General features: G+C 47.5%; 4 protein-coding genes across 4 annotated transcripts; 3 read left to right on the top strand and 1 right to left on the bottom strand. All coding sequences in view use genetic code 12, as the record gives it.

Moving 5' to 3' along the window:
* Positions 1-3,617: 3,617 nt before the first annotated feature.
* Positions 3,618-5,003, bottom strand: CXQ87_005126 (uncharacterized protein; the record flags this gene model as incomplete). The annotated part of the gene is made up of 1 exon (XM_025483555.1): positions 3,618-5,003. The coding sequence occupies one exon, from the start codon at positions 5,001-5,003 to the stop codon at positions 3,618-3,620; it is 1,386 nt and encodes a 461-aa protein (XP_025335790.1).
* Positions 5,004-6,484: 1,481 nt separating this feature from the next.
* CXQ87_005125 (uncharacterized protein) lies at positions 6,485-8,551 on the top strand (the record flags this gene model as incomplete). Its single annotated transcript, XM_025483554.1, has 1 exon — positions 6,485-8,551. One exon carries the CDS (start codon positions 6,485-6,487, stop codon positions 8,549-8,551), a length of 2,067 nt encoding a protein of 688 aa, XP_025335789.1.
* A 584-nt stretch (positions 8,552-9,135) lies between these two features.
* CXQ87_005124 (uncharacterized protein) lies at positions 9,136-10,317 on the top strand (the record flags this gene model as incomplete). The annotated part of the gene is made up of 1 exon (XM_025483553.1): positions 9,136-10,317. The coding sequence occupies one exon, from the start codon at positions 9,136-9,138 to the stop codon at positions 10,315-10,317; it is 1,182 nt and encodes a 393-aa protein (XP_025335788.1).
* A 389-nt stretch (positions 10,318-10,706) lies between these two features.
* MSH3 (mismatch repair protein) lies at positions 10,707-13,635 on the top strand (the record flags this gene model as incomplete). The annotated part of the gene is made up of 2 exons (XM_025483552.1): positions 10,707-13,600; positions 13,623-13,635. 2 exons carry the CDS (start codon positions 10,707-10,709, stop codon positions 13,633-13,635), a joined length of 2,907 nt encoding a protein of 968 aa, XP_025335787.1.
* Between the last annotated feature and the right edge of the window lie 40 nt (positions 13,636-13,675).

Genomic DNA, 13,675 nt, shown 5'->3' with positions numbered 1-13,675 from the left:
AACGTGCAGCCTCGTAAAATACCAAAAACAGCATTGCTCTTCAGCAATAGAAGCTTCTGTGGGGCAGAAAAAGAAAAAACCACCTTCCATTTGCACCCTCCCCAGCCATTAAGACCCTTTCACGCCGAGCGGCTATTATAAAGCACGGTCTCTCGGAGATCACGGTTTATCTCCCCGAATGCCCCCGCCTGTTTATTATTTAGCCTCTAGCCTCCAGTGATCGTCCGTGGGAATGTGCACCAAATAGGTACGAAGCCATGCCCTTGGCGTTATGGCGGCTGGTGGATTTCGGTTTCATGAAAGCACGGTTTGGCCCGAAACACAAATTCACGGTAGAGAATGAAATGTGATTTTCGTTTAGGCTTCGAGATTTGCAAAGAGGGTCTACACGAGGAGGATCAGGCGTGCTAGGGTGAGCTGTCGATCGCAGTAGGGTAATTTTCGTTTATTGTAGGTGTGTTCCTGGTTGAGGTTTTCTTTGTGGTTTTCTTTGTGGTTTTTTCGGAGCCTCTTTGATGTGTTTTTTCTTGTGAATTTGAAAGGTGTGGCTGTGGGAGGATTTAATATATTGAGTGGGTGGATTTAATAGATTGAGTGGGTGGGAGGATGGGAAAGCAGGGACGGGTATCAACGTTCTGGATTTGCTTTGCGTTTGGAAAAAATTGATTTTAATTGGTGGATGGAGGTCGTTGGATGGAGGGCGTTTGGTGGAGGGCTGTTGGATTGGAGACGTGCTTGAAGAATAGGGAAAATTGGGTCCTTTTCAATTCATAGAATGCCAGTTTCAGCGTCAAAAATTCATCTGAGCAATAACACCTCTTCCATAGGAATTTGTGGATTTTGGACCTTGGGGCCTGGTGGTATACCGTTTTGTTGTTCATGGAAAAAAAAAAATGCCTTTCGACAACACGTTTTTCCAGCCATCCAGCCCCAATTCCACCTCCACGGCCCAATGTACCGAAGTTGCCGACGCAAGAAGCCGTTGCATTTGATTGGTATTCTTCAAAAAAAAAAAAAGCTTCACTTGTCCACCCAACATCAACGAATTCACCAACGAATTCACCACTGGGCTCCTGCAACACGACGCCAGCTCTAAAACCCCAGAAAATAGAAGCATCCAGTTCCAGAGATCCACTGCGATCGGTGCCACTGCTTCATCTTATTGCTCTAATCCATGCAGCCATGTAGGATGCTGGATGAAGTGGCATTTTGTGGATGTTCCATGAAGTAAGACAAACAAAATGCTGATGATGTGATCAGTCCGGTTCATTCGATAAAGCTGTGAATGCTCTTCATCTACAACTAATCAATCAGCAACATCCACCATCCAACTGCAACCTTCATATCTTGCCCGATCACCTCTGCATTAGGGCGCCTTGGATGGTTCTGCGGCGTGTGTCGAAACCAGGCATAAGTCAAAAATACTGCAAGCCAAGGCCATGTTGAAAAACTCCCAGCACGAATATGGCAATTATTTTCAATGCTGCGGCGCTGGTGCCCCGAGCAAGTTTTAGGGTATTTTGCCTGGCAGGGTCCGATCGGCGTTTGCGTTATCGTTCCGGATAATATGCCTCGGAAAAGCTCAGCAGAGTGCCGCCGGAGGTTGAAGTCCAGGAGGACGATGCTGCTTTGGCTGGGGTCGATGTAACGTTACATTTCCTGTTTTCCATTTTTTATAAAGAACAAAACCGCTCTACTTCCGTTTGCGTCTGATGGTGGCTGAAGCTTCCAGCGCTTCCACGGCTTCTAGAAGCTGCGGAGAAGCCCAGCGGAAGACCGGTCATACGGAGCAATTCTGAAAAGAGGCTTCCGTCGTACGTATTTTTTGCGTTCTTGCCCCGGATTACCGTTTTTGGTTTCTCGCCTCGAGGCGGGGCCAAGACATGAATAGCCGTGTGGTGGTTCTTTTCTTGATAATAATGAGCCTGTGGGTTTCGTCTTGGTGTTACCAGCCTGCAGTAATTAATGAATTTCTATGAAGTTTGTTCTTTCCTTCACTCCCATCGTAAGTGGTTCCCCTTATGTAAGCGACCGATGAGGCGCATTTCATGTCTTTAGTTACAGGTCTGCAATTGGTGAGGCTGGAGATGCTTGTGATGCCGTTCCCAAAAGGGAAACCCGAGATCCAGCTCCAAGGCTTGTCTTCCAATATTATCAAAGTCACGCCCTCGAGGCTTGTGCCGATTGTGTATATGGGTGCACAGTGGTGAGACATGGAAGCCACAGATAATGTGGTGTGCTACTTCAGATATTATCGGTGCAATGTCGTTTTGATGCTTGCTGGACGTGGCTGACCTAGGATACCTTATCTACCTACCTGATTTGTTTACGAATTCTAAATCCTCCATGGCTGGAGCTTATATCTGAATATCTCCCGTATCGAGGTCTCTACTCCTCCTGATGCACGCTGCAGAGTCGGAAGGGAAGTCCGTTATTTCATGTATGAGCAGTTATGCCACAGGCTCGGTAGACGAGCTCGTGCAGAGAACATTTCATGTTGGCTATGCGCCCTGGTCCCGCCGGACGCAGTATGATGATTTTTTTTTTTTTGCAGCCACGCACCATCCTGGAATCCCACAAGACAAATATTATATCGTGTTGCGCAGCGCCGCCGCACCTGCTTCTACATCAAAATATTACTGGCATGCTTGCAGACTCAATGCACAGGCGGCGCCGAGGGTGTCCGCTTTCTCCTGCCCTGCGCATGCCGGGTAACCGGATCTGTACTGCTGCCGTCCTAAAGACTGCAGATAAGACCACACCCCGATGCCTGCCTTCTTTTTTTTTTTCTTCGGCCTACCCTAGCAAGCCTTTCAACCTGAAACAAGCATAATAGGGTCCTCAGCCCACGACGCCGCAGACCGGCCTACAAAAAAACCTACACCTCGCATCAAAACATCCGTACACCACACCCTCTTTTTCGTTCGCTCGTTCGCGCGCTCTCTCTCTCGTTTTCTCTAGATTTTCCTGCACACATGCCTCTGACCAACCATAGCGCTCACAAAAAAATCAAGAACCCTCCTACTAAAGCAATATCCTGAAATGGCTGCCCACAATCTCGCCAAATTCATCCGTCACGCTGCCGTGAGCAAGCCTCACGTGAAACCCGAGCAGTACTGGGGCGCCAAGCTCTTGGGTGCCACCATGTGGTTCTGGATCTTCTACAGAGTCAAGAACGACTTCATCGAGGGCTCCCACTAAATCTGCATTGTACAATACGAATAAACGAGAAAAGAGAAAACCGATGTAGCGGGGGAAGGTTTTTGGCTGGTTTGTTGATCTTTGTTCTGTTGATTTGAGTTATCGCTTTGGATCGCTTTGGGTTGAGTTCAATGAATGTGCATCGATTCATACGCAAGAGTGCTATATCCCCGTGGTATTGGGCAGATCAACGGAAAAATCCATCTTCACTGACTAGTTCATTGCTTGAATGTAAAACATCAACTCGACCCTGCCAATTCAACCTACACCTCCATCATATACTATCTCTTCTATATACTTCAATTTCGACTAATTTCCATTTGCGGCCGCTTGGATCCTCGCAGCTTGTCCATTTCCGTGTTTCCGAATCCCTTATCATAATTCCACTCACGTTTTCTGCTCCCCTCGACTCTCGCCTAAACCTGTGGATACCTTCCACGACGCCTGGTGACCTTGGTTTTGCTGCGGCTCTTGAAATCCTTGTAGGTGCTGTTCAAGAGATCCTTGGTCTGCCTAAGCGCATCATCGTCTTCTTCTTCGTACTCTTCTCTCTGGAAATTGAAGCCTGAACTGTTGCAGTGCTCCAAGGCAAGATTGCCGTTTTTCTTGAGGCGGAAAATCACGAGATTGTAGTCCACCTCGTCGTCGTCATCGTCCTTGATCACGTAATCGCAGAGATTAAAATGCCACAAGTTGTAGTAGGCTGCAAAGTACATGTCGTTGACCTTTTTGAGCGTCTGCTTGCTCATATCAATGTCGTCTTCATCCTCATCCTCGTCATACAACGTGAGACGAACGATTTTTTCTGTAGAATCGCTTATCGTTATAGGAATCTTATCGAAAACCGATAATCCAAGCTCCACCAATTTCTGGAGATCTGGGTGTGACCGTTCAAGCACTCGTGCTACATCGTCCTTGATTATCACCCAGAGCTCACCCAAAATCATCCGTAGACGTGAGAATTTCAGTCTGTAATTTTCAATGTACCCAGCCAGACCACCCATGGAATCCACAAAACTCATTCCGTTGCCGGATACAGGGTACCTGAAATGGAGACCCTGAGATATCGTATAGTCAGCCCCGGTCATAATCGCCACATGTTCCAAAAGGGGATTCTTCATAACGGGCGAATGGGAAACGAACACGTTGATGGCCTTTTCTTCCAAACGGTCCATGTGCACAAACAACTGGGCCACTTGAGCCAAGGTAATCCACAAATCGCCAACCTTCCCCGCCACAGAATTGAGTCCAAGCTTGCCGCTATCAAAAAGACTGTGCACCTTTAAATTCCCGCCTAGTCCGTAGAGCCGAATGGGCGGTTTAGCGGGAGATTCCAAAAGGTAGCTGTGGTTATGGTCGATGATATTCAAGTTGGGGATCCGCAAAGAGCCGTCCACAAATTTCTCCACCAAATAAGGATCGTCAAGAGAACCAATTGTGGTGTATAAAGGGCACGGAAGCCGTTTCTTCCCCGCCAAGTACTCGTCCATATGGACCAACGGTGCTTCCAGAAGAAGCTTCAGCTTGAATTCAGCCAAAACCAGGTTTGCCGTGCCCAAGTCCTGGGCGTTATTAATCGTCAGCAAGTCGTTTAGCTCTGCAACGACATTTTTCGGCAAAAGCTCCAGAAACGCCACGATCTGCTTGAGGTAGTTCACGTCAGAAGCCTGTTCAACGGTGCTGGAGTTCCATAGACCAATGTTGCCTGTGTGCACCACGGCCTCCACGTTCGGATGAGCGGAAACGATTTCTTCAAGAGCGTCCCAGTTGCCCTGGAGGTCACTCACCGCTAGAATCCTCATGGTGGTTGCAAAATATGAGTGGTTGCAAATCGGCTATAGTGGTTATCAAGTGCGACCGTAGCGGTAGTGGCAGCACGTGATGCGAGGTCCAGAATCGGGTGTTCGATCGTGGAATGGTGCCCAGGTTTGGGTCTTTTAGGGGTGAAGAGGATTTTGGTTTTATTTTAACGGGTTTTGCTGAAGGAGGTGGGGTTGTTCGAGTGGTGGGTGGAAAAGTCGAGTGTGCATTGATCCGGTGATTGGCTGGAAAGGGAAAAGATGTTGATTGACTGATTCGTATGTAAATAAATTATATAATACAGTAGTATTCGGGTAAATATGATAGGGTCATTGAACTTCGAAGGAAAACTGAATTGCATTGCGTTGTGGTTGATAAGCATGGCCCAGGGTTAAGCACAAAGGGTCCGACTGGTTGGATTGTCAGGCATTTGACGCAACAATTCCCAATTCTTGCTTTTCTTTGTGTTTTTGATGTTTTTCTTTTTTCTCTTTTCTGTAGAACGCTGCTATATCCTCTACTTATCGTGGTAAGGTTATTGGAAGAATTACTTCACCTCTACCAAAAATGATGTCTTTAATTATTTCAGATTATTTAGACCGTACGCTTTTCCCTTCCAAACAATATTTTGAGATGCACCTCTTTCTGAATAATGTTGACATTGAGATTTTGCAACCACTGGTGCGGCGTCCTCCAGCAACACCTAATAAATCCCCCGATACCCCCTCAATCTTGATAAAATTCACCCTGTGGTTTTTCTGGGCCCCAAAGAAGTATAATCCAAATTTTCTCTCTTCTCCTTCATTGCCCCTCTTTTCTGCGCCGGTATTCCCACTTTGACACATTTCGGTGCGTCTGTGCGGAACCACCACATTTTTACCAAGTTCACCAAACCGCAAAGGAGACAACTAAAAAAAATCATGTTTATCCAAACAAAACGCTCCTCTTCGAAGGCAACCCAGAAAAAGAAACGGCACCATCCACACGGTCTCATTCATGCCACCTCGCTACTGTGAGTGAAGCTTTTCCCTCTAAGCCTCACTAGCCGCCATGCCGCAACAATGGCAGAATCCCATATTTAAACTCCACCAGGTTCGCCGTTCAAAAACTCACATTTTTTATCTTCGATTTCAAAATCACCATTTCCACGGCTCCACCTCCGACCACGGTTTTCCTATATACATGGCCGTCCAACCCCTGAGTAGCCGTACGGTTATATCCCACGTTTTGTCCCCACCACCACCCCAAAAAAGCCAAAAACAAGCCATCCCCTCAATTGACCTAACCTTTAATTATCGCCAAAATGCCACCTCCAAAAAACCGGCGTTTACTGTACTTGCCTCCCACAATAATGTCACTCCTGCATACAACCCGCTGTGCCGGCTTCCATGCCTTATCATCACCAACTACTCTTTAACAAACCAGCCGTTCTTCCCAAAAACCAGGCGTGCCTGCCCACCATCCACCCCCTTATCTCCGGATCATGCGTGACCCGCCCGAGCGGCTTCGAAAAGCCGTCATTGACGGGAACTTGCCCATAACCAAAAGGCTCCTAGCCAGGTTCCCGGAGCTCTGGCTCAATACCGATCCAGAAAACAATGGCTGGTGCAATTTGCATTATGCCTCCTTCAAGGGCAACTACCTTGTGTGCTTCCACCTCATGCTGTTGAAGAAAAGAGCGTTTTTGGATAACCTGGACTCCGACATGGTCACTTTTGATAACTTGACTGTGCTCCACATGCCCGTGTTCCACCACCACCTGCAAACACTACACTACCTTTTACAGGAGTTTTCCGGTCACCCGTGGATCAACCATAAAGGCGGCGAATTGGGCCGAACCCCTCTACATTACTGCTGTGTCCATTCCTTCACCGACGGACTTAAGTTGCTACTTGAGTTCGGAGCAGACTGGAAGATGTTGGACCACAACGGCGACACGTGTCTACATTTGTGCTTTTCCTACGGCGACGCCTCCGGCTTGCGGGAATTGGTCAAGTGCATTGTTGGCAAATGCTACAGAACGCTTCAGGCCGCGGTAGGTCAGCCTCAGTTTTCCGGCAAGGAAGCCGTCTTGGCGGAATTGGAGGAGTTCGAGGCCATCAAGAACAAACACGGTTTCAAGGCTATTGATTATGCTGCTTCGTTTGAGCTCCAGGTCCAGTATAAGGAGTCTCGTTTGGCCTGGTTGGAATCTGCCCTAGAGGAGGAACAGATGCTTTTGAAGCTGACGCTGGACAATTGGGACTCCGTTTTGGCCTTTGCTCCTTCGGAAAGCGGACGTAACGATATGGCTTCGCTCCAGCCGTCTACGCAATCGCTGGCATCATCCCTCACAGCTCCAGACTCAACATCCATATCAGGATCCACCACAAAGCCGTCGGCTCTGCCTGAGAAAAGCGACGAAGGCTTGGTTAGACAAGCGAGAATGCACCTGGCGTCCGTTGGAAACGATGCCTCGTTTTCTCCGCTGGACAAGCTCAATTCTCGCCGCAGATCCAACACAGCTTCTGCTCATGGCTACAAGCCTCCACCGCTACCGATCTCCATCAACACCAACGCCGCGTCCAAACCGGTCAAGATGTCGAGTCCCGTGACGCCGTTGCTGATCGATTTCCCGAAAACGCCATCGTTGAAATCGGTCACTATCTCACCGTCCGTTCGTGGCTCAAAGAGACGCACCAGCATCAACAGCATGTCCACCGGGACGCCCGAGGTGGTTCGGGAATTCTCTCCTGAACCGCAAATCACAGAAAACAACCCTTTCCCTACTGCACAAGCACCAGCTCCTGAAGCTAGTCTGCCTGTAGCAGTCACCGCTATACCGTCGGTTCCATCGCAACATTCACTCGACCGCTCAGCAGTCCAGCGTTCCATCAGCCTGGGATCATCACAAAACGCCCCAATCCAAGAAAAAAGCATCCTGAACGCCGACAGAAGACGGTCCATGTCGTCGATCCACTCACCACCAATCCGCTCCTCGTCGTTCCATTTCCTGCCTCTCGGCATATCACGGCGTCGTAGCATCACCAGCGCTGGTTCCAATGGAGCTGTAGAGACTGTCGATCCACTGAGACTGTCATCGCCCTTGAGTCTTGAAACCTCTCGTTTCAGTACCAGACGAAGCTCACTCAGAAGAAACATCTCCACGCCTTCTGTGATCCACTCTCAGGCGCTTGGAATTTCGACCTCCAACGGAAGCCTGGAAACGCTACCAGCACGCCCGGAACGCCTTTTCCGCCACACCAATGCTTCAGACTCCATGATTCGTTCCAGACCAACATCGCCGTTGGAGCTGACGGAGGAGTTCAACAACCTGATGGATACAATCAAACTTGGGCTACAGCGGTCTCACGACGCCGTGCCCGAGGACCAGGTGGTTCACTCGTTTGTGGCTACCATACCTCGAGATAAGGTGAGACGAGGTGAAACGACTTCACCAACCAAAGAACGGCGTCCGGACAGCCGGACGTCGACCATGTCTTCGCTGAGCTCCGTGCACACGCAGCGGGACCTAAACAGCATCAAACTCACGCGGGTTCGTGACGATTGACGACCTTGCATCTTATAGTCATCGCAGTTGGTTATCAGCTGCCAGCAATACATTTGTGATCAGACACGCCGAGAGGCCGTATAGCATAATTGAGTAGTGTTATAATTCAATGAATTGAACTGAATTATGTTATGGTTATTCATATCGTTTGAGCTCATGAGTCAGTTTCTGGGGTCATGCTCATTTAGTAGTACACTGGTTATGACGTTTTTGGGTTGACGTGGTAATTTCTTCTAAAGAGTGATTGCAACAAGTTTACATAAACACGTTTCCAGCAATTATTCTTAAATATCGGTTTATAGAATTATGCTGTTGATACTGGGTATGTGTGAATCTGGTAGCCTTCCGCATTGGGCTCGGAAGTAGATCTGAAACACCGGGCAACGTGAAACACATCAGCTTCTCAGGTAGTCTTCAATTTTTATACAAATTTGAGAAGCCGACTATCTGAACTAATTCGATAAGTTTTCAATATTTGAATTCACCACCCGTCCAATTATCCACCCTCTCCTACCCCTCCGTGAGGATGGCTGCAAAAAAGGTGCGCTGAAATTATCCCCTTGATACTACCTTCTTTACCAAAAATGATCGAATCACTTCCGTCGAAACCAGTTGAATTAGCAATTCCCCTGAAGAAAAACCAAGAAGCCAATCTTTTATGGGCTGTCATTGCACTTACTGAAATGGCCAAAACAGACCAGGTTCGATATGTGGATTTCTGGCACTTCCTTTCAAGAAAGCAGAAGCTCTGCTTAAACGAAGCGGCCTTCCGTGAAACCCAGAGAATCCTCCAATGCACCTCCCTTTGGTTCCAGTCGTCATACTTTCGTTTCAGGTACCAGCGGAACCCGATTCCTCGAAGCGTCTATAGAGGCTACTTCAGTATCGAGATGAAGCCCAAGATTGGAATCAACGTGTTGCTTAAGGAAATGGACTTGGTGAAGATGGAGGATTCCATGAAAAACACGCTCCTCAAAGTCAAGATGCTGAACTTTGGCAGCGACATGATCACACTCAAACCTGCCAAGCAGTGCTATGTCGAAGCATACAAGGAAATACTTCCCCTTTTTGACAATACGTTGCATTGCACAAGCAAGGGAAACATCACCATCAACGTGATCAAGGAGCCGGTGCCTGTGCTTCTCTTCTTGCGTACCCCGTTGGATCCAAAATTGACCATCAAGCTGCTTCTCACGATACACGACGAGTTTGAGTACGAGACGAGAACACCACAGGAGTACTTTGTGCTTGTGTTATTCAGATCAAACAAAAGACCCAAACCTTATTGCACGAAACGGTCGTCGCTCTGCTACTTGACACCGCCTTTGCAGGACCACAGAAAGCCCAAGGTGTACCATCCTGAAAAGAAGCCCAAGCCGGTGGTTCAAAAATCAGAAGATAAGGATGCAATTGAGGAGAAGAATGTCAATGATGATCTAGTCGAGAAGGAGGCAGTTAAAGCACCTCCCGAAAGCGCTGGACAAGATGAGTTCTACGAGGCCGAGGATACCACCGAAGAGTCAGAAAAAGCAGTTATAGAGCAAAGGCGGGAAGATCCAGGACAGGCTGCACCACCGCCTCCAGTAGCTTCTGAGCCTGGCTTCTTTCGAAGTGCACTTGACTTGTTTCGGCGCAATCTTCCATCGCAAGCAGCTCCGAGTTTGATTGCAAACGGCTTACCCGATAGGATTCCGCCAGCGCCAACGAGAACCCTTAAGAGGTATAAGAAGCAGCTCCTCAAGGTGAAGCAAAAAGGGTCGAAGTGATGGGTATTGGGCATGCATCGGTGATGATTGAACTACATGAGGGCACTGAAAATTCCGAGTAGCAGCAAGTGGCAGCAAGCTGAGAAATTTCCAGATTTCTGTTGAGAAAAGCAAACGTCTACTGCATTAGGGTTTACCTTTGGTGTCGGTTGGAAACCTATTCATATCGTCGTATGGTGTACCAGAATGAACGGATGACAAGAGATGAGAAAACGAACAAAAGTGATTGATTGGATTTGAGTCTTGAAAAAATCACTCACCGCCCGAAAACGGGAATATCTAACCAGGACGACTTGGTTTCAATGGATTTTTCAAAATCCACTGGGTGTCCTGTATGCGTACTATATGATAGCCTCGCTAGAGTATAGCGAATTTGCAACATTTGATCCATGGCAAAAACGCCCGGTTCGGGAAAGAAACAGCGCTCCATTAGCGCGTTCTTCACGCCTAGAGCCACTGTCAAAGCCGAGTTGCCCCTGCCTGTTGAAAAAAGTCCAACTCAGGAAACCTTGGCCACCAAAAGAAACCTTTCTCAGTTCCAGCATGGCTCCCACGGCGATGGCGAAGAACCACCGAGCCCAAAGAAGGCCAAACCAGCTAAATTGGCTTCTTCCAGGAACTCTGATAAGACGGCACAGCCAAAAACACCAAAATCCAAGCTAACGCCGCTTGAGAAGCAGTTCATAGAGCTCAAGCGGGCCAATGCAGATAAGATCTTGGCGATTCAGGTGGGATACAAGTTCAAATTCTTTGGAAACGACGCTGTGGTGGCGCTGCAGCTCCTAAATATCATGCTTATACGAGGCAATCTCGAGTTGGATGAAAGAACCCACGACAGATTCGCATACTGCTCCATTCCAGATAACCGTTTACACATTCATTTGCAAAGGCTCCTCAACCACGGAATGAAGGTAGGCGTTGTGAAGCAAACAGAAACGGCCGCCATCAAATCAGCAGAATCCAAATCGGGTCTTTTTGAACGTCGAATCACTGGCGTATACACCAAAGCGACCTATATGGGCGACGAGATGCTCACAGGAGACCCAAGTATCAACCGGTCTGGCCAAGTGGACGAGTCAGGAGAAGCCAACAGCTACATTATGGCCATTCACGAGGGTGATGCCAAAAACACTGCGGTAGTTGCAGTCCAGCCTGTTACAGGAGACATTATTTACGACGTGTTCTCCGATAACAGCAGCAAGGATGAGCTTGAGACGCGTCTCGCGTACTTAGTTCCGTCAGAGGTGTTGATCATCAATAACGGTTCGTCCATGAGCCATGAAACCCAGAAGATTGTTAAGTTGAGAAACCCCTCTGCATCGGTCCAGTTCAGGGTACAGAAGAAGCAGCTGGAAGTTCAAGCAGATTTGCAAAAATTCTTCTCCAGCGTTGAGTCGAACGAAAAGGTCTCCCATTTGTCAGACCATTACCAGCTAAATTATCATGCTGCTGTATGTGGATGCATTAACGAACTCATAGGCTATCTTTCTGAATTTCAGCTCAGCAACGTCTTCACCATTCCTAGCAATATATCTTCATTCACAGATTCCCGCAAATACATGCTCCTACCAGCAAACACGCTACGAGCATTGGATATATTCGAAGTGGAGGATGATCCCTCTTCCAGAAAGGGCACACTCATATGGTTACTTGATCATACGAAAACCAAAAGTGGCTCCCGGCTTCTCCACAAATGGATCTCAAGACCACTTGTCAACAAAGATGAGATTGAGGAGAGGCTCACGGCTGTTCAGACTCTCCGAGACGGCCGCTTTGTGCACATGTTGGACGTTCTCAAATCGACAATACAGAAGCTCGGAAAGGATGGTATTGATTTAGACAGGCTCTTGATCAAAGTCCACTACTCAGCCGAGTACAAGAACGACAAGATTGCTCGAAAGGATGTTTACCTTATGCTCAAAGGATTCAGCGATGTTCTTGACGTTTTCCAAAAGTTTGGGCAGAAGGGTCTTGCTGAGTTCAAGGCTTCCAACACCTCCTCTTATTTACAAGATTTGTTGGAAAAGATGGCAGAACTTGCGAAAGAACCTCATGTTGAACAATTACTTGATCTGATCAACTCCTCTGCTGCTATAGACAACAGTAATCTCAACGATCAAAGGACAAAATTCTTCAACCTAGGTGATGACAGATTCGGAAGCATTCAACAGGAGCAAGACAACATTGAAGCGGTCGAAACTCAGTTAAGCGAAGAGCTCAACTCAATCAGACTGTTCTTAAACAGACCACAACTACAGTACATTTCCAATCTCAAAGATACACATTTGATTGAGGTCCGAAACGGAAAAAATGTTGATGCATTGCCATCAGATTGGCTCAAGATCAGTGGCACGAAGTCAGTCTCCAGATTCAGACCACCTGAAGTTAGCAGACTTCACAAGGAGCTCAACTACCATCAAGATAAACTCCTCAAAGTGTGCGACGAATGCTTCAACAAGTTTCTCAAGGAGATTGATTCTCACTACGAGTTTCTTCATCATATCGTCAGCAATGTTTCCGTCTTTGACTGTCTCTTGTCATTAGCATCTGTTGGAGCAGACGACCAAACTTACGTCAAGCCTAGACTTGTGGACGAGCAAGTTGTTGATATCAAGGAGGGAAACCACCCGATCCTATATGCTTTGGCACAGAATTCAACGTATGTCCCAAACAATGTCGATTTATCGCATGACAAGAATAGAGTCATGATTATCACAGGACCCAATATGGGCGGAAAATCATCTTATGTCAAGCAGGTTGCTCTTTCTGTGATTATGACGCAGATTGGCGCTTTCATTCCTTGTGAATCAGCGACATTGGGCGTATTTGATTCAGTATTCATACGAATGGGCGCTTCCGACAACATTCTAAGAGGCAAGTCGACATTCATGGTTGAAATGGCAGAATCTGCCAGTATCATCAACAGCTTCACTTCCAAATCGCTAGTTGTGCTTGATGAAATCGGTCGAGGAACGGGTACAAGTGACGGTATTGCATTGGCCTATTCGATTTTAAGATACATGATAGAGAGTGACCAAAAGCCGTTGACGCTATTCATCACACACTATCCTTCATTGCATGTTTTGGAAAGCGAGTTTGAAAACGTCAAGAACTACCACATGTCGTTTTTGGAGACTAATAGAGGGACAGACCAGGACTGGCCAGAGGTGGTTTTCTTGTACAAGTTGGCGCAAGGTGTTGTATCAAATTCTTACGGTCTAAACGTCGCTAAGCTAGCAGGCATTCCGGTCGATGTGATAAGAAACGCCCACGCTCAGTCAGAGTCTATGAAGCGAGAGATAGAGCTTCACTCATTGATGAATGCTATCAGCAACCTAGGCAGCAAGGACGGCGCCGA

Source organism: Candidozyma duobushaemuli (assembly GCF_002926085.2).
Source record: "Candidozyma duobushaemuli strain B09383 chromosome Unknown G_B09383, whole genome shotgun sequence".
NCBI lineage: Eukaryota > Fungi > Ascomycota > Pichiomycetes > Serinales > Metschnikowiaceae > Candidozyma > Candidozyma duobushaemuli.
The sequence above is the reverse complement of the archived record's forward strand: the minus strand, read 5'-3'. Positions and strand labels throughout refer to the sequence as shown.